This window comes from Eutrigla gurnardus (genome assembly GCF_963514095.1).
Source record: "Eutrigla gurnardus genome assembly, chromosome: 12".
In the NCBI taxonomy this organism is placed as follows: Eukaryota; Metazoa; Chordata; class Actinopteri; order Perciformes; family Triglidae; genus Eutrigla; species Eutrigla gurnardus.
The window spans coordinates 369,429-394,719 of NC_139926.1; the positions used below are offsets into that span (position 1 = coordinate 369,429).

Below are 25,291 nucleotides of genomic sequence, written 5' to 3' on the forward strand. Positions count from 1 at the left end.
CCTTCCTGACATCTCTCCTCCTCCCCCTAGTGTGACCTCTCCTCCTCCCCCTGTGTCCTCCTTGCAAGCTGAAATGAGAGGAATTAGTTTAAAAAAAAATTTTACTTGGAAAAATTCACAAAATCAATGACATTTCCTGATGCCAGTAGGTGGCGCTCTGACTGTGAGTGAATATCAAAGTGCAGATGTGTTCAGGAAGGAACTCTAATCAAGTGTGCAAAGTTTGGAGCAGATCAGAGAAGAAACACTGAAGTTATAATAGTTTTGATGTTTATGGCAGAGTTCAACTGACAGCTGTGTGAGGATGCATGTGAAGTGTGCCATCTCTCCTCCTTCCTTTGTGTCCAGGCTGAAATGAGAGGAATTAAATAAAACGAATTAAAAAGTCACAAAATCAATGACATTTCCTGTCACCAGTAGGTGGCGCTCTGACTGTGTGTGAATATGAAAGTGCAGATGTGTTCAGGAAGGAACTCTAATCAAGTGTGGAACGTTTGGAGCAGATCAGAGAACAAACACTGAAGTTATAATAGTTTTGATGTTTATGGCAGAGTTCAACTGACAGCTGTGTGAGGATGCATGTGAAGTGTGCCATCTCTCCTCCTTCCTTTGTGTCCAGGCTGAAATAAGAGGAATTAAATAAAAGGAATTAAAAAGTCACAAAATCAATGACATTTCCTGATGCCAGTAGGTGGCGCTCTGACTGTGAGTGAATATGAAAGTGCAGATGTGTTCAGGAAGGAACTCTAATCAAGTGTGGAAAGTTTGGAGCAGATCAGAGAACAAACACTGAAGTTATAATAGTTTTGATGTTTATGGCAGAGTTCAACTGACAGCTGTGTGAGGTGCATGTGGAGATGTGTGCCATCTCTCCTCCTCCCTTTGTGTCCAGGCTGAAATGAGAGGAATTAAAAAAAAAATGAATTAAAAGTGGCATGACTGTTGATCTGGTGTGAAGCAGACTGCAACTGCATGTGAGATTCACAGTTCTCCATGTGTCACTGATAGATCTCTCTCTGACTCCATCTGGTGGTCGCTGGCCCCCTGTGTCTCTCCCCCCTATGCTCCCTGAGTGAAGATTGAGTGAAAACCTGGCTGAATTACACACTTGGCTAAAAACATTTTTTTTTACCCACTTTATGATGACTTTAAGGGGTGGGTCTAAGAGGCTTTTTTGTACATCTCCACTTGGGCTATCTAGGAAAAAATATTTCATGTGCGTATGCCCTACCTAGAGGGGGGGCTGTTGCTCAGAAAATGGGCATAAAATCGGTCACATTTCATGTCGCCATTAGGTGGCGCTCTACCTGTGAATTAAAATTCAGTGCAGTTGTGTTCAGGACGTGACTCTTAACAAGCATGAATATTTTGGAGCAGATTGGAGAAGAAACGGTAGAGTTATAACAGCTTTAATGCCTATGGCGAAGGTTCAAAATAGTAGGCGTCGGCGTGGCCACGCCCCTAAATATTCTGGACATCTTTGGATAACTTTTTGTCCTTAAGGCCTTTCCAACAACATATCCAATTTTGGTATTGATGGGATCAACGGTATAGTCAGTTTTTGATTTTGTACGTCCCCTGTGAATGGCCGAAAACAGCCAAAAACGGCCAAAAATTGCACTTTTTGGAAATTTGTGGCAGCGCCAAACATTACCCAATTTTGATGAAACTTGACATGTCTATTCTTTAAAGCTATGCCACATAGGTTTCGAGTTTCGTAATTTTTGGGGCAAAGGTTATAGAGTTATGCTAATTGCATTTTGGTAGCCCCACCCTCTAATGTTCATTGGCCGATATCTCCTGATTAAATGCATTCAAAACCTTTTCATACCATAGCCCCAACTAGGTCTGAGGAGTATGCGTACCAAATTTCGTCAAAATCTGGTCAACGATGTCCGAGAAATGCGCAACTTCCTTTTTTTCATAAAATCCAAGATGGCGGAAAATTTCGGTAGGCGGACTTTGGTACTCCAAGAGGATTGTTTGTAGAGGAGACTTGTCTGCACATGTTTGCAAAATTTCATGTCAATCGGAATTACGGTGCGGCGGGGCTGGCGATTCTCCACTCTAGGTGGCGCTAGCGAGCAACTTTTTCATGAGCGAAGGCGAAGATGCCAAATTCTTCAATTTTTCACCAGGCCCTATAGACACTCCAATTTTGGTCAGTTTTTTTTCATGCTCAGACCCCCAAAACGCAGGTCGAAGGCATGAAAGAATAATAAGAAAAAAAAACATTCGAATAACAATAGGGCTTCGCAGCCCAACGTTGTCGGCGCTCGGGCCCTAATTACCCCTCTCAATTTAGCCAATATTCCCGGGATATGAGAAGTGATCTGAACTCCGTCAATTGTGTTTATGTTGAGAATTCTTTCCTGTTGCTGCTTGTTCATGACAGAAATAAGAACTCTGCGATTGTTAAGAAACTTGGCAAATCATATCTTTCCAATTTCTTTTTCAATAGCTTTAGTCATTCAAACAGGATGGAAGTGCCCCGTCTCTTTTCCAAACAAAATAATTACTTTCCACTCGTTCTCGTTCTCACGTTGCACTGTATCTTCCCGATACGATCTTATTTTTTTAATGGCACCCTCTTCTTCTGGACCACTTCGATCTGACATAGATTCGCTTCTATCTTTCTTATCCTGTCTTTTCCTAATTCGGTTAGATGCAACACGCCAATCCATATCCTCGTCATCCCATCCCTCCGAACTTTCACCCATCCTACACTCACGGTTCAGTTGATTGCAATCTACACACACGCCTCCAAACAATTTTCGTCCGACTAGAAACTCCTCCCCGTCCCGCCTCCTTCCTCCTTCTTCTTCTTCTGTTTCTTGGTAGATTACTATTTTATAGTATACCGCCACCAACTGTACGGAGTGTGTAATACCATGCACGTGGCTTAAATTAAAGCACTTCTTGGGTGCAGTCGAATAGTCAAAAAATAAGGTCCTAAGTAACTCCTAGGGTGCAGTCGAATAGTCAAATAAGGTCCTAACTCCTATTCCTACCTCCTATTCCTTGACCTCTGGGGAAAACGTCACGGGTTCAAGGAAAGGCGATAGGAGAACTCGAATGGATTTAGGAAAAGACGGCCGCGGTGCTCAGAAAATCCGACCGGACTTTTACTAAGCTACGTCATCCTAATGCTGCTAATGATTAACAGCTGATGATCGGCACCGGTGATTGACGTGCGTCTGCGCTGGAGAAACTACAATAATGGACTACAAAAAGAATCCTCCACTTCTCCCCATGTTGTTGGTTTTATAAAACAGCTGGTCCACTGACCGGCTTCAGGTCCAGCAGCTCCTCCTTCCTGTTTGACAGTTTGCTGTATTTACATTTCATTTGTGGTTTTAGTTTCGGATTTTGAAATTAATTGTTGAATATGCAAATGCACATATCATTTGTTTTCATGAACGGCGAGGTTGCTCTTGCAAAGAATTGTGGGTTGGCGTAATTGCCTTTCCTTTCGTATAGGAAGGTCCGTTGCATCCTATGCTAAAGGAGCTCTGAAAGGAAGCATTGGAGCTCCTTTCCTTTGCATTTACAGAATTTAAAGTGCTCTTATTATGGCGGCAACTTGTTTACTTCCGGGTCACTTCTTCAGTTAGGAACCTTCCTAAGAGAAATAGACTATTCCACCGCAGCCCTTACCTTTCTGGCATTTCACACAATTTTTCCACCTCCCTCCAAAGCCCACCCTCTGACCCCTGCCTGACCTCTGACGCATGCGGTGAATGTAAGAAGCACCATCAGTGAAAACTAAAAAAACATGAATTAAATATTATTCTATATGTGGTACAAAATAAAATGCCCGGGTAAGGTTTAGTTACCTTTGTAGTCTTACGAACTACCATTAACGTTATTCTCGTAATTATCGTATTTCATCGCCTGTTTGTTTACAGTCAAATGCGTCATTTTCGGCCGAATTCATACATATTTTCTTGCAAACCGCTGTCATAACGTCTTGCCTCACCAGAATTGGCCCAGTAATGTAAGTCATTAAATTAGGAGCAGTTGCAGCTGTTTTGTTTACAGGCTAACTTTGTTGAGTACCTGTTTTGTCAGCTAACGGTAGCTAACTTTAACCCTTGTTCAGACGTTTGGCTTCTACATTTTTTTTCTTTTAACTTTATCGTCACGTTATATTGTCACAAAGTAAAACACCCTTTGTTTGTTTATAAATTGTGGCGCTACTTGGAGAGGAGTGTGGATGGAGATCCCAACTACGTTCCAGATCTTCGTACAGAGGAAGATGATGATGATGCTGTTGATGATGAGGACGACGACTCTCCCAGCTCTTCAGCTGGCAGGAAATGGAGGGAGAAAGGGCTGTCCCAGGGGTACCAAAGGCAAGGGCCGACAGCAGCAACCTAGAGCAGGGGAGAGGAGTGAGTGCCACGACAAGAGCAGGTCCTCCCAGGGGCTGCCAGGGCAGGAGCAGCAGGGGGGATACAGAGTGGGGAATCTGCTAGCAGCCCAAGATTCAGAGAGGCCGGTACCAAGCAGACAAGCTGCACCAAGATCCTCAAGAAGAGCCAGAGGTCAGAGGGCACGTGGACCTGCTGTACTCAGTCATGAAGATCTCATCAGATTCCGGCAGTTTAAACAGGACAGGGTAGCAGCCGAGCAGGTAAAGCAGTACATTATCATCATCATCGTTATGATTATTCTTAATATTAGTAGAATTACTGCTGCTGTTGTTGTTATTGTTGTTATGGATGAGATGTCCAGCAGCTTCTCTATTTTTGTGTTTACATTAATGCTCTTGACAGCATGAATTGACATGAAAATATCTACTCTTCCAATTTAGGATTCAACAATTCGATCTGGCATCCGCACACAACCTTCTCTCTACTGGCCTTGAGAGAGACCCGAGCTTGATGTTTCACCTGATGGCGTTCACCCAGGTTCAAGGCTCTCCTCTTTGAGATAAGAGATGACATTCAGCTCTTCATGACTTCCAGGGGTACCAAGTCCTGGCTGGTGCTGTACATCCTCCCTTTACTGTGGGAGTGCTTTACCTTGACAAAGAGTAAAAGAAAAGAGAAATGTGACACAGGACGTAAATTGCAAATGTATGTGTTAGTGTCAACCTCAAAGTGCACCATTTTATCTTCCACTGAGCATTCATTTATACACTCAAACAGGCTAGCGTTTCTATATAAATTCTGCTCCTTTAGCACAGAGTGATCTAATCACAATGTATAGGAAGTGGAGCAAGTGTATATTTCAACTCACCAAGGCCTCTGCTGCGTTGCCTCTCAGTTCCTCAGTTGATGGAGCAGGGACACCACTGAGAGGGCCAAGGTGGCGAAGGTCCCTTTTATGGGGTCAGTTCAGTCTCAATAATGAATGCACAGCCCGAAGGAGCGACGTGGGCCCGCCCTCCAGTAGGCTCACCACCCGCAGGAGGGTACAGAAGGGCCGGGTGCGGTGTGATTTGGGTGGCTGTCCTGGGCAGGTGCCCCGGCGACCCAATCGGCGGACGGTGCCATGGGGACATGGAATGTCACCTACTGGGGGGGGAAGAGCCTGAGCTACTGCGGGAGGTAGAGCGCTACCGGCTAGAGATAGTCGGGCTCACCTCCACGCACAGTCTGGGCTCTGGAACCCAACTCCTTGAGAGAGGCTAGACTCTCTTCTACTCTGGAGTTGCCCGCGGTGAGAGGCGCTGAGCTGGTGTGGGCTTGCTCATAGCTCCCCAGCTCGGCCGCCATGTGTTGGAGTTTTCCCCAGTGAACGAGAGGGTCGTTTCCCTGTGCCTTCGGGTCGGGGATAGGTCTCTCACTGTTGTTTTGGCCTACGGGCCAAACGGCAGTGCAGACTACCCGGCCTTCTTGGAGTCCTTGGAAGGGGTACTGGAGAGTGCTCCAACCGGGGACTCCATTGTTCTACTGGGGGACTTCAACGCTCACGTGGGTAACGACAGGGTCACCACCTGGTGGTGAGTTGGATCCGCTGGCAGGGGAGGAAGCTGGACAGACTTGGCAGACCAAAACGTGTCGTGAGGGTCTGCTGGGAACGTCTGGTGGAACCCTCTGTCGGGGAGGTCTTCGACTCCAACCTCCAGGAGAGCTTTGACCAGATCCCGAAGGAGACTGGGGACACATTGAGTCCGAATGGACCTTGTTCTAAGCTTCCATTGTGGATGCGGCTGTTCGAAGCTGTGGCCATAAGTCTCCGGTGCCTGTCGTGGTGGCAATCCCCAAACCCGGTGGTGGACACCGAAAGTAAGGGATGCTCCCTTACTTGGTGGTCACCGTCGTGCCCATCTGCACGATCCGTGCACCACGGGCGGATGAAACATCCCCGCAATGAGGACACATTCTCATCTTGTTTCAACAGTACTTTAAAGGTCCCCTATTATACTGTTTTTCCTCAATTCCACACAGCTGTCAGAGGTCCAACAACACTGTATTCGATATGCATTGCCCCAAACCCATCCGTGGTCCTGAATTTCAGCTGTCTAAAAGTTGCTCAAATGAGCTCTCCTGAGAACAGACTGTTTCTGTGCCTGTTCTTCTGTTGCTGGGACAGAATATAAGCACTTATGTTAATTTGTACAACCAACAACAGAGCAATCTGCATGTGACGACATTGTGAAACACCGCTATCTCACCGCAGGACACACTGAACTTCACCTCTGTGATGAACGCCCCCTCTCGGATATCTCCTATCATCACAGGAGTTCAGCCTATCAGGACACATCGAACTTCACCTCGGTGATGAACGCCCAGAGGAGTTCTGTCTATGCAAATGACTCCCTTCGTTACGTAACGAAAGGAGCTGAATCTGAACAGCCTGTAGGAGTGCCGTTGCACCAGTTTGGGGGGGGGGGGGGGGGGGGGGGGTCGCTTGTTTTCCTCATTCTGGGAGTTGACAGGGACCTTTAAGTACTCCTTACCAACAGGATAAGTAGTCACCACAACACTGTGTGATATTTATTAATATGTCTGACACCTTAGTATGAAACCAGTACTAGTAAATTGCAGACTATTAATGTGGAAATATCACAGTATGATGAACAGTGGTGCTAACAGTGGTGCTAACACCAGAATCACGTAACTGGAAGGAAATGACGTGTGCCTCCTCTACAGTGTTGCCATGGTGACTGACAAACAGGCTGCACCTTGTGGAGATGGTTTTAATCGAGAGAGAGGGATAGAATTTATTTTGTTTTTTATTTTACAAATGTAACATCCTACTGATTACACATCAATATGTATCCTTTTAACAAACACAATATACAAACAAACAAATTTAACTTTACAATGTGATGGAATCTGGAATTAAGCACTGAAACTACAGTTGGTGTCTGTGAAAGACAGAGATGAATTCTAGGGCATAGGGGTCACGCTTCCATCCTTTTAGAATCTAAATGCCGCCCTCTCCAAAATCCGCTCACGATTCGCTCACATGCTCTGATGCAGAGGTTGAGTATTTACTCGTGATGACTCTGGAAACTACGTAAAACCATGTGTGTGTCGAATTACGATGTGATGAGATATGTACAAGTGGTGACTATGATTAGGCACAGTTGGGCTTGGAGCAGTGAGTGCAGGCATGTGGGGAAGAGTAGAGGGGGACAACTGGGCCTAGTGTGAGTGCACCCATAATAGTCCAAACTGATGCAGCCTGTAGATGGGCTCTTCTTCTCCTCTTATATTTCTATGTGGCATCAGGCTGTTTACTGCAGTTGTTTTCTGCTGCCTCTAGAGGGTGCACTTCTTCCAGAGTCCCACCGTCTGTGATGATGCTGACCTGGTGGAAGATCTCCTCAGGGGGATGGGAGTCACGGATGGCCAGGTACGTTGACGAATTGAGGGGTGCCAGCAGGTACTGGTGGGCAGAAAGGAAAGGGACTAGTGTTGTACTCATCTTTAATAGAGGAAAATAAAAACAACCCTAGATTTCCTTTCAGTACTGTAGCCAGGCTGACAAAGAGTCACAGCTCTACTACAGCTACTGAAAGAGGTCTTACCCTTAGTTAGCGTGTCGCTATTAGATATGATCAACGTGTCTTTATTAACAGGCTATGTGCCACAGTCATTTAAAGTGGCTGTAAATTAAACCTCTTCTTAAGAAACCTACTCTAGATCCAGGGGTTTTATCAAACTACAGACCAATATCAAATCTTCCTTTTCTCTCTAAGATCCTTGAGAAAGTAGTCGCCAATCAGCTGTGTGACTTTCTCAACAATAACAGTCTACTTGAGGACTTCCAGTCAGGATTTAGAGTACATCACAGTACAGAGACAGCTCTGGTGAAAATTACAAATTACCTTCTTATTGCTTCTGACAAAGGACTGGTTTCTGTACTTGTCCTGCTAGATCTTAGTGCTGCATTTGACACCATTAACCATGAGATTCTAATATGTAGACTGGAAAAATTAATTGGCATCAAAGGAACCGCATTAAGCTGGTTTAAGTCCTATTTATCCAATCAATCTCAGTTTGTGCATGTCAATGAAAAATCCTCCAGGCACACTGAAGTTAAATAAGGTGTTCCTCAAGGTTCTGTGCTCGGACAAATTTTTTCAACTTATATATGCTTCCTTTAGGCAACATTATTAGAGGATACTCTATAAACTTTCATTGTAATGCTGATGATACACAATTATATCTATTGATCAAGCCTGAAGAAACCAATCAGCTAGTTAAACTCCAGGCATGTGTTGATGACATAAAGTCCTGGATGACCTGCAATTTCCTGATGTTAAACTCCGATAAAACTGGGGTTATTGTACTTGGGCCTAAACTCCTCTGAAGCTCGCTGTCTAAAGATATAGCGACTATTGATGGGATTGCCATCGCCTCAAATACTACTGTAAGAAACCTTGGAGTTATCTTTGATCAGGACCTGTCCTTTGACTCGCATATTAAACAAACTACAAGGACAGCCTATTTTCACCTGCGTAACATTACTAAAATTAGGCCAATGCTGTCTCAAAAAGATGCAGAAAAACTCGTCCATGCATTTGTTACCTCAAGGCTGGACTATTGTAATTCCTTATTATCAGGCTGTTCTAATAAATCTCTTAAATCTCTCCAGCTTGTCCAGAATGCTGCAGTGCGTGTTCTGACTAAAACCAGAAGAAGGGATCACATTTCTCCTGTATTAGCTTCTCTGCACTGGCTCCCAGTAATAGAATTTAAAATTCTTCTCCTCACTTACAAGGCTCTTAATGGTCAGGGACCATCATATCTTAAAGAGCTCATTAAACCCTACTGTCCTGCTAGAGTACTACGCTCTCAGAATAAAGGGTTACTTGTAGTTCCTAAAGTCTCCAAAATTAGAACAGGGGCCAGAGCTTTCAGCCATCAAGCTCCTCTTCTGTGGAACCGTCCTCCGGTTCTGGTTCGGGAGGCAGACACTGTTCCCACATTTAAGAGTAGGCTTAAAACCTTTCTCTTTGACACCGCTTATAGTTAGGGCTGGCTCAGGTTTGCCCTGAGCCAGCTCTTGGTTAAGCAGCTATCGGCCTAGACTGCTGGGGGATTATAGTGGCACACTGAGCCTCTCTCACTCTCTCTCTCTCGCTCTCTCTGTGTATGTTCCCCTGGAGTCCCTGTGCTTTCTCGCCTAGAAGGTCTCCCTGAACCGTGGTGGAACCTGATCCGGACTGCACCAATGCTGTGGTCTTATTAGTATTTTTAATTAAAGTAATTGACTAAAATCGGCATCTCTACGGTCACTAACTTGACTACTCCCGGGATTACTCACGGGAGTCTGTCTGCTATGCTTTCTGGTCCACTGAGGTCCTGACCGATGCAGACTGCTAACTGGCCTGACGCTGGAAACACCACATTGTAGCTCCACCTGCCCGCTGTGTGACTGCTCAACTACTCCTGCTTTTTGGTCTACGGCGACGTGGTTGGGATGGATCCATCTCGGCTTGGCTGTGCCTGCTGCCATGGACTACTACTGTTGATACCATTGCTTCTGTTAATGCCACCACTACTGTTAATGCTACTACTACTATACTACCAACACCAAATGCAGTTGGAACCCAAGGGCCTGGGCTGCACAAGATTTCTGCCTAAAAGCCCATTAAGGCAGTTTTTTCTCGCCACTGTCGCTGTAACGCTTGCCCCTGGGTGATGTTGGGACTTTGAAATTGTGTTGACTCTTGGAATTTTGGGCGTATTCTAGTCCTGCTCAATGTGTTAAGTGTCTTGAGATGACTTCTGTTGTGATTTGACACTATAAATAAAATTGAATTGAATTGAATTAAATCTGGCTTAAAAAAAATCTAAAAGAAGGGAAACACTTCACAAATTATCCTGCATGAATACTAGCAGTACCATAGGTTGCTTGCCACATGCATCAATGCTTGACAGGGTGTGAAGGTAAATACAAACAATTCCATGAAGATGCGTACAAACATGTACCTCTTTAAAATGCTGAGGCAGCACCTCTTTTGGACACAGAAAGTGGGATATAGATCTCCGATACACCACTGCGACCACCGCCATTGCCACCGCCATTGCCATGACAACAAACGTAACCACGGCCGCCACCCATGGAGCCTTTTCTTCTGCAAAACAATCGGAAACAAGAGCAGCAGATCATCAGAATGTTTACAATGTAATTTACTCAGTGACAAACTCAACAAGTCGTTTGGTTCATGTTCTGTTCACCCTCACTTACACTCATAATATCAAAGTTGCAATTGCTTATTTTGCTCTATTTTATTTACAGCTGTCGATTAATCTAAACCCCTCCTGCAGAAATTTTTCACATTAGGCCTGATGCACGGAGATGGTGTTAATGCAGTTCATTATAGCATCAATACTATAAAATACAGTATAAAACACTATAACACTACACTATAAAATGACCACACAATTAAAATAAAAAAGATTAAACAAAAACTAAATGAACAGTAGCTTCACTAAGTGTAATGAGGCTGGAACCAGAATGCAGACAACAAGGCTTGAGGCAGTTTCAAACAGTTTATTGTGACACAAAAAAGGAGTGATGATGCAAGGATTGCTGCAGAGCTGGTGAGAGCAGAGGGCGGTGAGGCAGGCTGGGGTCGGCAGGGGTCAAGCTGAAGCAAGCACTAGATTTAGTGGTCTGGTGCAGGTTTGAGTATGAGTGAAGAACAAGACAGGTTAGTAACAAGCATGCACAAAACAGAGTATTAAATACTGGAAGTCAAATAGTGAGCCGCTTGGTCTGACTAAACTATCAGAATCAATGGTAAAAAAAACAAAACATGACTAGGGTCTTTCTACTGTGGCAGGTGATTAGTGATATTAGGAGGGCCGAGGAGGCCAGGCCAAGGAGACCTGCCGCCAGGCCAAAAAAAATCAATATGCCAAAAATAAGCCACCTATCAATTCATTCATAAATCAATAATAATTTACATTAGGAGCGCCTAGACAGCTAGCTAACAACTTTAAGAAGAAGTGGAATTCAATAGACAGGGCTTTATGTTCTTGATTCTTTACTGAATGTTCTTTTCCTCTTAAGTTTTGTTGTAAAACTGTAACAAATACAGAAATAAAAATGTACATGAGTTTAAATGTCTTGTTCATTGCTAACACACGGAATCACGAGAGCTAGCATTGCTAATCAGATTACATTTCAAACTTAAAGGGATAGTTCGGAAATTTTGGACATAAGACCTATTTTCCAAGTGAGCCAGTGTGTTCGAGATGTCTGGAGACGTTTTCAAGAAATTTCATTCAGTTCTTCTAGTTGCCAAGTTCGCTTCTGCTATGGCTAGCGCAAGTCAATGGTTCTTAGCTAGACAGGCATTAAAAACAGTCTTGCCCACTCCACACACGCACAGAGTAATGTAAATAAAAGAAGTGTACAAACTTCTTGGTTATAGAAACATGGCGTATTCATTTTATGAGGTTATACCCATGATGAAAAAAATAGCTCAGAATGAACAACAGCTGAGCAGAAGCGCTTGTCGACCGTTGCGGAGAAATACGTGTCTGGTCTGAACGGGGGCAGCGGGCGCCGCACGCCCGGGTTCACACCAGCTGCCGACCCCTGTCCGGCGGGTGACCGCGGGCCCGGACCGACTGGTTACGTTGACCCAGCAAAAAAAAATACAGCTAAACACAGAACATCTGGCTGGGATCCCGAATGGCTTAAAGTCCCAGTCGGCAAGTCCGGTGGATCGAGGGCACTATGTCAGATTTTGAATGTTTACAACTCTCACGCTTCTCCCCCACGACCACCGAGCTCCTTCCCCTCAACTTCGTGCCCTCTGAAATCCCTTAGATCACGCCACCTTTGAAACGCGGGTCCGATGTTGACTCTGGCTTTATCACGGGCACCGTCGTAATCTTTCTTTTTTTCCTTATTTTCCACCGGTGTTTTCTTTTCCTTGGTTGTTTTGGACCTCCTCGTTACGGTTTTTAACTGAGGAATTGGAAGCTTGTTGCTATGTCCCTCCGCCTCCCCCCTGTGATCAGTGGCGTTTTCTTGCAGAGGCTAAGGGAAGCCAGGCTTCCTCAGTTTTTTCAGAATATAACTATCATTTAATAAAATCACTTTTTAACAGTTTACGTAATCCCTCTGTGATGTGTCTGTCATCTCCTCCATGTCTCTCTTCGTTAATTATTGAGCGTTTCATGATGTGTAAAACAGCGCCCCTCTAAATGTTACGAGGTGTATGAGCGTTGAAAACATGTCACTGCACCCTGTTGTCTGTGAGGAGGCCAAGCTGTGCTGGCCTCCCTTGGTGAGAAAAAAAAGGAATGATTGACCAATCAGGTAAGGCTATTGTCACAACACTGCTCCCCTGTGATTGGTCAGGTCAGTGTAAAGGGAAGCCTCGAACTCGTTGGCATCAGGCCAATCAAATCACAATATGTTATCGACGTCAACGTCAATGAATGAAATAACGGAAGATTCGTTGCTTTGTGTTCATCTCTTGATAAAACTAGCTAATTTTTAAGCAATTATGGAGGGTGGAAATTTGGAGTATTTAGTAAAAAATAATTTTACTAAACTGCCTCTACAACAGCAATTCCGGATTAAGAAGGAAGAAAGGTTTTCGGACCTTTAATGAGGAGAATTACTGAGTGGCTAGCTGGTAGCGCTAAGCTACAGCGGCTATGCTGGCCCTGTCTCCTTTTTGACAAGGATTCCTGCTCCCTGAATAATCATATAATAATAAGAGAGAGAGAGTGAAAGAGAGAGAGAGAGAGTCGGTGCTCAGCGTGTGTAAGTCCTGGTAAAATGATGCTGGGCGCTCATAGTTCATCCGACCACGGGAAATAGCAACATATAAACTGCAACGTCCGTTTTTCTGCTCCCACCCCGTAAAACATACACAGCTCAGAGGTTGTGTCTCACTTGGCTTCCTCTGAAATTTCCCCCACGCCACGCCACTGCCTGTGATAGTGGTACGACGGAGGGAAGAGGGGTACAAACACAGCCCTGCGTGCTGATTGGACAGGATGATCCGAGAGGCGTGCTTTTTTTTTTCTAAAACCGGATGATTAAATTTGTTCTATCGGAGCATAGTGTCGGCTTCAGTGAATATGATCAAAAATGTTGCCGACTGGGACTTTAATAACCATAACTAGAAAACTACAGTAACTAAAAAAAAGTTGAGAAAAGTTCAACTTTCAGGTGCCGACGGATCCGTCAGCCAATCAGATCACGTTATGCAAATATATGACTCTCTCTCTATCGCCTTTTTGGTACGACTGGGGAAAACACACAGACGATGTAAACAAAACATGGAGAATAGGGTTATTATTGCGGACAGGAACAGGCCAATTCTTTACGATCTGTTACTGCGTATATACAGGGGCCAAATTACAAAAACACGTAGCAGCGCTCTTCTTGCTATAACAGGATCCATTTTGCACTATAATAATAAAGAAGACAGAAGTAGCCTGAATAAGCTAGCTAGCGGGAAGCGATTTCAATGGCTGTTGGCTTTGTCCAAAAAGGCATCTCCCCCATGCACCGGCCCGTCAACGGAAAGGTACAATCTGCACATGCACGAAGAGCAGACTGGCTCTGATTGGACCAGCAAGCGGCGAGATTAACAAGCTGGTATGAGATACTGTTTAACGTTGGTTTACAATCCGCAATTCAATGTAGAGAAGAAGGTTCTGGTCAGAGAACAACTTCCCAACACTCCCAGTATGAATATGAGGAAGACGTACTGGGAGAAGTTGAACATCATTCATTTATGGAGACTGTTGAGTTGTATCAGTATGAGCCTGAAACTCATGCCCCTTTTCCACCAAGGCATTTTGAGGGCCGGTTCGGAGCTGGTGCCCAATTGCGAACCAGGTCTTCCTGTTTCCACATACAAAGAGCTGGCTCTCGGCCAGAAAAAATGGTTCCCGAGCGGCCCCAACTCCTTGCTGGGCTGGAACCGTCCCCGGAAGAAGGTCTTGCTTACGTCAGGGGCTGGGGGCGGGGTTAACGCTCGAGGCAACGGGGGAAAATACGCTGCTGAGGAGTTTTACTAATGTTACTGTTCCCAGTAAGTTTCATTTTTAAAATGTTTCACCTCATTGCAAACCAACGACACATTTCTGTTTAGTTCACCAAGCTATTGATTACGTTCGTAACAGCAGCAACTAGTGGCTATGCTTCCTCGGGTAATGTAAGCTGACCGGCTAGCTGACCAGCGAGCTAGCCAGCTAGCGTGATATTGCTAACAACAACGTTAGCATGCCACTTTCTGACTGCCGTTGGCTCACTAAACGTTACCAACTACCAACGTGACTTAACATCTGTGTTCACAGCGTCGTGGACATGTTTGTGATTAAACCACTGTTCTCTGGTTTGTGTTTGTAGAGCTGTCGGACATCGGCGATATTGAACGGAGGTCCAACCTGCAGATGACTAAACATCAAACACTCTGATCTATTGATCACATACTGCTCTACACTTTAAAAAATGTTGTGATTTTAGTATTTTGTGTATTTTATTGTTATTGTATTATTTCCCAAAATAAACACTTCTTCTGAAGAGACATGTCTGCTATGCTTGAAATTAGAGCTGCGGGGAAACCTCAGACGTATACAGTGACGTAATGACGTGGCTCTCTGGGCTCTCTAGCCGGTGGAAACGCAAACAGGTTCTCAGAAGGTTCGCAAGTTGAACCAACTCAACTCAACTCAACTCAACTTTATTGATATAGCACTTTACAACAACCGTAGTTGAAAACAAAGTGCTGTACAGAGACATAAAACAATTTAAAAACACTAAAATGAATAAAACAGACAGTAAAACAGGTGTTACATTGTTTTAAAAGCAATTAGAAACAATAAAACCATAAATCAAAGCAGGGCAATAAAAAAATAAAAATAAAAAAATAAAAAAAAACACTAAAACAGGAGTAAAGTCTCATGTGGAGTTGAAAAGCCAACTGCGAACCAGCATGGGCACCGGCCCGGTTCTTGAACTAGGTTCGCGTTGGTGGAAAAGGGGTATCACACAAGCCCAATTGTGTAAGGTGCAACTTTAAGCCAATCTTTGACCCCCTTTATACTTTGGTTCCGCCCTCTGAGATGTCAATCACAACAGAGGAAAGAGATCCGTTTTGCAATTTGGGTAAACATTAGAGTGCATTGACTGCATGCAGGTAAACACCGGCCACGGAAGCGCCGCGAATAGCCGTGGAGCGGAGCCCGCTTCCTTTCGGCGCGCTTGTTAAGAGATAGCGTAGTTCACGCGGTTCACACGATCGTTTCGGCGTCTGCTCTATTTTTTGCGCGAGCCAAGAGCGATCGCGTCAATTCTGGCAGTAAGTCACACAAAGAAACACAGTCAATTTTCAAAATAAAAGCAATTTTCAAAATAAAATACTGCGATTGAAAAATGTTTAGCTCATATTTGTGTATCTAAACAGAGTAGAGATGAATAAATTAATAAACGTGAAGAGTAGATAAACAAATGTGTATTTCAACGGTATATCTACACTACTACTGTCTACTACCACACTCTCTCTTTCTCTCTCTGTCTGTGTGTGTGTGTGTGTGTCTGAGAGAGAACGGATAAATAAAAAAAGTGTATAAACTTCTCTTTAACTGCTTGGATCACTGAGGAATGCCTGCCGGAGCTATACCAAGCTGTATACACTGTATATATACAGCCTGCAATAAAACAGTGGTCTATTTATGATACTTTCTCATCTCCTAATTTTTATACTTAATAATACAATGTCAATGTTTATTGAATTATTGTATATATAATTACAAATTAAATATATGAAAGTTACATAAGAGAACAATATAGAAGAATTTATGGTTTTGACGCTGTGATCGGTGATCGGCAATATCGGGATCAGAAGATACTGCTTTCGGTGATCGGCCCTAAAAATCCTGATCGGTGCACCTCTAGTAAACATGGTAGAGGTTTCTATAAACTAGCTGGCCGATGTTGTCAATGGACAATTAAGTGTAGTAACACTGGTCCTGTAACGACCCTACAAGAGGTTAAATGCCACTCCCCACTAGTCAGTTAGAACTGAAGGAATCTCTGGGATGAGAGCGCAAGTCCAGCTGCCTACAATAAAGCTTTCAAAACAAAACTCAAATACCATGACCTGGATGACAGAAAAGTACGTTTACCGGTGGTGGTGCTCTTGCAAACAGCTGTGCTGGGCTTGCTGGGGTTCAGATTCCTCTCTGTGATGATTTGCACTTGGACACAGTACTTGGTCCAGGTGTCCAGGTCACTGAGAACCACCCGGTTTTGCTGTATGTTGCTGAGGCTCCTGGTCTGTAGAAGAGGTAACAGAGAAGTAGTCAGGTGTGTGTTCTGGTCTGGTCTGGTTTGGTCTGCAGCAGAAACTGAACTGGTCTTATCCTCCGTCAAAACACGAATGATTACCATCCGATGGGTTTTTGGCAGCTTGTCAAATCTGAGACAGGCATATTTTTGTCCAAGAACAATACACAAAGAGCTAGAAAAAGGCCAAGAAATAAATCAAATTATTAAACTTGTAAATCCTCATTCATACATTAGCTATACAGGATCAGGTCTGTACTACTTTTGTGCTGCTTTTTCAAAGCAACTCACACTGATCCAGATTCAAACATTTCAAGATTACAAAATCTGGATAACAGGTTCTCTGAATTGGACTACATATCCCAGTGTCACCTATTAGCTATGTTGTAACAACAACAACAACAGGTAGCGTGGGTAAATTGAAGTGTTTTTATTTAAAAAGTGCCATATTATACTGTTTTTCATCAATTCCACACAGCTGTCAGAGGTCCAACAACACTTTATTCGATATGCATTGCCCCAAACCCATCCATCCAAAAAGGACACTCATGCTGACACTCTATGGCTAATAATTGAAATGGATGTACATGTCACATTTGTTGCGGAATGTCAATTAAAAGGCAAATTAAAAAAAAACAACTATATGCTATGCTTGTTCTCAAATTGACTTCACATCAGATGAATAGTTTATGGTATGTGAGCCAAATGTTAAGTTCAAGGACGGGTATATCACCATTTAAACTGAACTCAATCATTTACAGCACATACACAAATGTGTTCCATCCTGCTCTGCAGCAAACTTACATTAGCTAGCTAAAACAAAAACACAGGCTAATGTAGTCTGTTCCCCCTCCCAAAAAAGAAAACAAAACATAGTACTCATTGCTTATTTGTATGTACTGGCACATACTTTGTATCTTAGCACATATGTATCTCTTTTGCATAGCAGCTACGGGTTAACGGCTTGAAACTTGTCTCTTTGAAATCCTAACTGTAATGATATACTGTAGTGACATATTGTCGCACTTTCTTCCAACAAATGTACTAATTGTAAGTCGCTTTGGATAAAAGTCGCCCTGAATGTAGTCACCAACAAAACCTCAAGAAGAGGTTGCTTGCCGTTAGCTTTTCTCCGTCACATAGTCTCTAGAAGTGTATAAATTCTTTATAAATCTATAAATAAGTATAAATTCTTTATAAATCTATAAATTAGGCTTCAGCATTGAGATCGGTTTGATGAGGAAAAGAAGTAGGGCGTGTTCACGTGGATGACCTATTTTGAGGTGAATACAGCAAATTTCACCAAAAGTTGACACGTGTGCACGAATGAAAGCTTTCAAGGAGAATCTATCCCACCTTGTCCTTCTGGCCATCCTTCCAGTAGGTGATGTTGTAGGTGGCCAAGTGGTAAACATTCCTGAGTGAAGAGATCCTGAAAACTGGATCTGTAATACTAACTTCTATAACAGCCCCGTTGGAGAGGAGAGAGACACTGGGAAAGCTGATGATGGCTGAGGAGGAGAGGGACAAGAGTTAATGGTGGTGGGTTTAAAATAGAACACGTCCGTCTGTAAGACAAATAGCATTGTGACCTAATTAGACAATGACACAGTGATATTCAACAGTCTTTAGTCATTCTGTTTGCATTTCATCATTGACCCTTAGCTAAGTCCCACCCCTCAAACGAAGACTGGCCAATCATAGCGGATCATCAGCCAGCTCCAACCAGGTTCAGACAACTATCCAGCTCTGCTCCATAGACTCTCATGCAGTGGTTTCAAATGCTCTTCATATTGAGGCTGGAGCTAACATTCACAGAGTAGCTAACGTTACAGCACATTAACACTTGTATGCTACGCTAAGACAAACTTAATGTCTATCACAGGGCTGACATGTAGAGACAGACAGGTAACCAGTCTATCACAGGGCTGACATGTAGAGACAGACAGGTAACCAGTCTATCACAGGGCTGACATGTAGAGACAGACAGGTAACCAGTCTATCACAGGGCTGACATGTAGCTCAGGTAACCAGTCTATCACGGGGCTGACATGTAGAGACAGACAGGTAACCAGTCTATCACAGGGCTGACATGTAGAGACAGACAGGTAACAGTCTATCACAGGGCTGACATGTAAAGACAGACAGGTAACCAGTCTATCACAGGGCCGACATGTAGAAACAGACAGGTAACCAGTCTATCACAGGGCTGACATGTAGAGACAGACAGGTAACCATCTATCACAGGGCTGACATGTAGAGACAGACAGGTAACCAGTCTATCACAGGGCTGACATGTAGAGACAGACAGGTAACCATCTATCACAGGGCTGACATGTAGAGACAGACAGGTAACCAGTCTATCACAGGGCCAACATGTAGAGACAGACAGGTAACCAGTCTATCACAGGGCCGACATGTAGAGACAGACAGGTAACCAGTCTATCACAGGGCTGACATGTAGAGACAGACAGGTAACCAGTCCATCACAGGGCTGACATGTAGAGACAGACAGGTAACCGGTCTATTACAGGGCTGACATGTAGAGACAGACAGGTAACCGGTCTATCACAGGGCTGACATGTAGAGACAGACAGGTAACCGGTCTATCACAGGGCTGACATATAGAGACAGTCCAGTCTATCAGAGGACTGACATGTAGAGACAGACAGGTAACCAGTCTATCACAGGGCTGACATGTAGAGACAGACAGGTAACCAGTCTATCACAGGGCTGACATGTAGAGACAGACAGGTAACCATCTATCACAGGGCTGACATGTCAGACAGGTAACCAGTCTATCACAGGGCTGACATGTAGAGACAGACAGGTAACCAGTCTATCACAGGGCCAACATGTAGAGACAGACAGGTAACCAGTCCAGACAGTACACCGCCACAGTACTGTCTGTCCTCACGAGAACGTGTTGGTGTTGTAACATCGGCAGGAATCTCTGCAAGGCAAGATGGATGGCCTTCAGTTCGAGGACGTTTATGTGCTCCAACGTCCATGGGGGTTGCCACATGCCCCTCGCCGTCCGTCCTTCCCAGACAGTTCCCCAGCCTGTCAGGGACGCGTCCGTCGAGATGACCTGTCTCCTGTGGGGAAGGCCCCCCAGTGGGACACCTCGGAGCAAGAACTCCCGGTCCCTCCAAGGGCGCAGGGCTCGGATGCAAGCCCGGGACACACGCAGCCTCACCTGCCTGTCGCTCTTCGGGTGAAGACCGAAGGCATTGAACCAGCACTGCAGGGGGCGTGCCCTCAGCAGGCCAAGAGGAACTACCGCTGCTGCTGCAGACATCAAACCCAGCAGCTTCTGGACTCTGTGAGCGGTCACGAGACCGCCCAAGCGGAAATGGCCCAGCATGCCGAGCAAGCTGTCTGCTCTCCGTGGAGTGAGAGACGCCGTCATGCCGACTGAGTCGAGAAGGACACCGAGGAACTCTGCCTGTTGGCGGGGTTGCAGGTTGCTCTTCTCGTGGTTGACCGTGAAGCCCAAGAATTGAATGTGGGCCAGAACAGTCTCCGTGTCGCGCACTACCTGTTCTCGGGAGGGGGCGCAAACGAGCCAGTCGTCTAAATACGGCAGTATCTTCAGGCCGCGAGCCTGGAGGGGGGACAGAGCGGCTGACACCACGCGAGTGAAAACTCGTGGGGAGAGTGAAAGGCCGAAAGGTAGGACCTGGAACTGGAACGCCCTGCCCTGGAAGGCAAAGCGCAGAAAGGGCCTGTGTTCCGGGCAAATCGGAACGTGGAAGTAGGCGTCCTTTAAGTCCATAGACGTGAACCACTCCCCCTGCCGGATGGACTGCATCACCACCCTTGTGTGGACCATCTTGAAGGGCAGCACCTTGAGATACCGATTCAAGGGCCTGAGGTCGAGAACGGGCCGAAGACCGCCGTCCTTCTTGGGAACGATAAAATACTTGCTGTAGAACCCAGCGAGCTGTGCGCTGGGCGGTACTTCTGAGATGGCCCCTTTCAGAAGTAACACTTGAACCTCTTTGGCAAGTACGGACATTAAAACCGGGTCTTGTACAGACGTTACCTTGACCCCTGAAAATATAGGGGGCCGCCGCCGAAACTGCAATCGGTAGCCACGAGCCACCGTGGCTACGACCCAAGGGTCTGGGACAATCCCCTCCCAGGAGGTCCGTGACAACTGGGAAGGACAATCGACGGGCACCCCTGGAACGCTATGCGGGACCACTACCGCGGCCCGCACCCCTGCCTGTGCCCCGCTGTTGACCCCCTCTACCCCTGGAACGGGAATATGGGGCTGATCTCTGGTCAGGTGGGCGAAATCGCTGGTCACCAGAGGCCTGTGGGATGTTCCCCCTCGGCGGAGGCCGGGCCGGCAGCCGCGGCCTATATCTGCCAACGGACGCCCCGCTGACCGTTGAGGCAGGCCTACGGCACACACGCTGGACAGCGTCCCTCGACGCTGCAGCACGTTCAGCGCGGGCGAGCACCTCCTGGGATCCTGGATGGAAAACATGCCCAGGGGCAACTGGGAGATTCAGCAGCTCCTGCTTGATAGGCTCTGGCAGGGAGGTCTGTGCCAGCCAAACCTGCCTGCGGCACAACACAGCGGAACCCATGGCGTCTCCCACGTCCCGCGTCAGCTGGGCGTGGGACGACAGAGCTGCATCCAGCAGGGCCCTGGCGTCCTGGTCGTCCCGACTCAGCGTCTTGCGGAGTGACGCCAGCGTAATAGCCAGAGCGTTACCCATCCGGGCCGCTCGTGCTGCTGCGTTAAAAGTGCGAGTGGCCAGGCGGTCCGTCTTTGCGCACTCCTTACGGGGGCAGCGAGGGTTACACACCAGTAAGGCCCAGAGACGTGAGTGCGGCCATCGATGGCTCGACCGGTGGCATGTCTCAGAGTCCAGTCTCCACGGGGTAAGTAGCTGTTGCTAGCTGGCGGCAGCCTGCATTGAACTGCGGACGCTGCGTCAACTTACCCCATGACGACCTCAGCATCGCCGTGTAGTCAGGCGGCACCGGCACGGGGGGTGGTGGGGTCACACAAGGGATGCCCTCCCAGATGCCTCCCCTGGGAGCCGGAGCAGGTGTGGGCGCCTCAAGGCCCAGGATGTTCGCAGCGCTCAGCACCCGTGACATCAGGGAGCTGACGGGGACCTCTCCCGCCCCCATGGAGCTGTCACCCAGCTCTGCAGAGCCTGTCTGCAGATCTCCCATGAGGTCGTCTCCTGTGTGGTCTGCCTCTGTTTGGGGAGCGTAGAGGGATAGCACATCCGCCTCGCTCCGTTCCTCCTCCTCACCATGGCTCCCAGGCCTGGATGAGCGGGTGCCCTCCTGGCCAGGGGGCAGGGTATCTGGAGAAGAGGCCCGGCGATCTACCAGCCTGTCCATCTTCTGTGCCAGAGCCTGGAGAGCAGAGAGGATCTGGAGCGACTCCGCGCTACCACCCTCGGTCACTGCAGCTGTCGCCAGGCGCTCAGCTGGACGCTCAGCCGGACACTCAGCCGGACGCTCAGCCGGACGCTTAGCTGGACTGTGTGCAGCTCTATGGGACGGCCTGTGGGGGGACTCACGCTGTCGGCCCCGCTTGCATCGCCTCTCTCGTCGGCCCTCCTGCACGTGGCCGCATATCAGGGTGGCCCGGCGTTGTCTTTCAACCCTGGAGAGGTCGCAGGCAGCGCTGCAGGGGTTGTCGACGTCCTCCAGGACGTGTGCGGCCCCAAGACACATGGGGCACTCTCTGTGCCCATCATTGGCACTCATGGAGGCACTGCAGATCCTGCAGTAGTGGGGAGCCATCTCAGACCCAAGAAGCCTAGGTGGCGTTGACGCCTGGAGCCCTCCTCGACTAGTCCACCAAGGTACTACGGTGGCCCGCACCAGCGCACGAATGCACCTAGCAGGCGCACACTAGCCCCACCGACTGCGAACAGCGGTCTAGGGTGCCACAGAACCACAGAGGTGGCCCGCACCCGCGCACGAATGCACCTAGCAGGCGCACACTAGCCCCACCAGCTGCGAACAGGGGTATAGGGCGTGGCAGAGGAGGCGCAACGCACCGAAACAGAAAGTGCAAAGCCAAACAACAGGCTAACAATGAACAGAGAACACCTCAGAAATAAATCCAGGTAACACTCAAACAATAAACCACTCACTGCACAAGCAGGCTGGAGTAACACAAGATATTAAAGCAACGTAATTACTTACCGTGCAACAATATAAACAATAAACCTCTCACTGCACAAGCAGGCTAGAGTACCACAAAGTATTACAACAACGGAATTACTTACCGTGTAATGATAAACAAACAATAAGCTACAGTGCTAGGTGGCCTGCAGCAAACTGACAGGCTAACACAAAATCCGGCTGCACAATGCAGTAAAACACAAAGATGACAGGCAGACTCACGAAAAACTTCGGCTGCAACAACAGTGAAGCACAGAAGACCGCACGGCGGCCCACACCAGTGCGCGAACGCACCCAGTGGGCTCGCACGAAGCCCACAGCTGCGAACAGCCGTATAGGCACTGTATAAACAACACAAAATACCCGGAACTAGCGCTCAACAAACGGTAAACTAAGCCAAACAACAGCTAGCTTAGCTGACAAGAAAAACACACCACTCCAATCCTCGGGGGCAAAATATGCACCCGTACCACGCAGGTAGCGAATTACGTAAGTGGAATGTCTTACCTTACAGAAGTCTCTTCGATACTCACAAACACAGGTCTCTGAGGCGTGAAGGGAAAAGAGACTGACCCGGGAGCATTCTCTGCTATTTATTAACGCAGGTCGTTCTGCTTCCGGAGGTCATGGACATGACTATTTTGACATATGGTCTCGGTGATAGGCAGAACGAAGGTGATCATTCCTTTTTAGACCGTAGTGACATCAGAGTGAGGTCGAAACAGATCCATCTATCACAGGGCTGACATGTAGAGACAGACAGGTAACCAGTCTATCACAGGGCTGACATGTAGAGACAGACAGGTAACCAGTCTATCACAGGGCCGACATGTAGAGACAGACAGGTAACCAGTCTATCACAGGGCCGACATGTAGAGACAGACAGGTAACCAGTCTATCACAGGGCTGACATGTAGAGACAGACAGGTAACCAGTCTATCACAGGGCTGACATGTAGAGACAGACAGGTAACCGGTCCATCACAGGGCTGACATGTAGAGACAGACAGGTAACCGGTCTATCACAGGGCTGACATGTAGAGACAGACAGGTAACCGGTCTATTACAGGGCTGACATATAGAGACAGTCCAGTCTATCAGAGGACTGACATGTAGAGACAGACAGGTAACCAGTCTATCACAGGGCTGACATGTAGAGACAGACAGGAAACCAGTCTATCACAGGGCTGACATGTAGAGACAGACAGGTAACCATCTATCACAGGGCTGGCATGTAGAGACAGACAGGTAACCAGTCTATCACAGGGCTGACATGTAGAGACAGACAGGTAACCAGTCTATCACAGGGCCAACATGTAGAGACAGACAGGTAACCAGTCTATCACAGGGCTGACATGTAGAGACAGACAGGTAACCAGTCTATCACAGGGCTGACATGTAGAGACAGACAGGTAACCAGTCTATCACAGGGCCAACATGTAGAGACAGACAGGTAACCAGTCTATCACAGGGCCGACATGTAGAGACAGACAGGTAACCAGTCTATCACAGGGCCGACATGTAGAGACAGACAGGTAACCAGTCTATCACAGGGCTGACATGTAGAGACAGACAGGTAACCGGTCCATCACAGGGCTGACATGTAGAGACAGACAGGTAACCGGTCTATCACAGGGCTGACATGTAGAGACAGACAGGTAACCGGTCTATCACAGGGCTGACATGTAGAGACAGACAGGTAACCGGTCTATTACAGGGCTGACATATAGAGACAGACAGGTAACCATCTATCACAGGGCTGGCATGTAGAGACAGACAGGTAACCAGTCTATCACAGGGCTGACATGTAGAGACAGACAGGTAACCAGTCTATCACAGGGCCAACATGTAGAGACAGACAGGTAACCAGTCTATCACAGGGCTGACATGTAGAGACAGACAGGTAACCAGTCTATCACAGGGCTGACATGTAGAGACAGACAGGTAACCAGTCTATCACAGGGCTGACATGTAGAGACAGACAGGTAACCAGTCCATCACAGGGCTGACATGTAGAGACAGACAGGTAACCAGTCTATCACAGGGCTGACATGTAGAGACAGACAGGTAACCGGTCTATCACAGGGCTGACATGTAGAGACAGACAGGTAACCGGTCTATCACAGGGCTGACATGTAGAGACAGACAGGTAACCAGTCTATCACAGGGCTGGCATGTAGAGACAGACAGGTAACCAGTCAATCACAGGGCTGACATGTAGAGACAGACAGGTAACCAGTCAATCACAGGGCTGACATGTAGAGACAGACAGGTAACCAGTCTATCACAGGGCCGACATGTAGAGACAGACAGGTAACCAGTCTATCACAGGGCCGACATGTAGAGACAGACAGGTAACCAGTCTTTCAGAGGACTGACATGTAGAGACA

General features: G+C 46.8%; 1 protein-coding gene across 1 annotated transcript in view; it reads right to left on the minus strand.

Moving 5' to 3' along the window:
* Window positions 1–7,168: 7,168 nt before the first annotated feature.
* LOC311021612 (interleukin-10 receptor subunit beta-like) overlaps window positions 7,169–25,291 on the minus strand; it is a 40,812-nt gene continuing 22,689 nt past the window's right edge. The window contains exons 4-7 of the mRNA XM_084022276.1: window positions 18,091–18,245; window positions 16,575–16,725; window positions 10,398–10,543; window positions 7,169–7,845 (exon numbers count right to left, since the gene is read on the minus strand). Of these exons, the coding sequence (XP_083878402.1) occupies window positions 7,675–7,845; window positions 10,398–10,543; window positions 16,575–16,725; window positions 18,091–18,245 (623 nt within the window). The 3' untranslated portion in view covers window positions 7,169–7,674. The remainder of the gene's footprint in view (window positions 7,846–10,397; window positions 10,544–16,574; window positions 16,726–18,090; window positions 18,246–25,291) is intronic.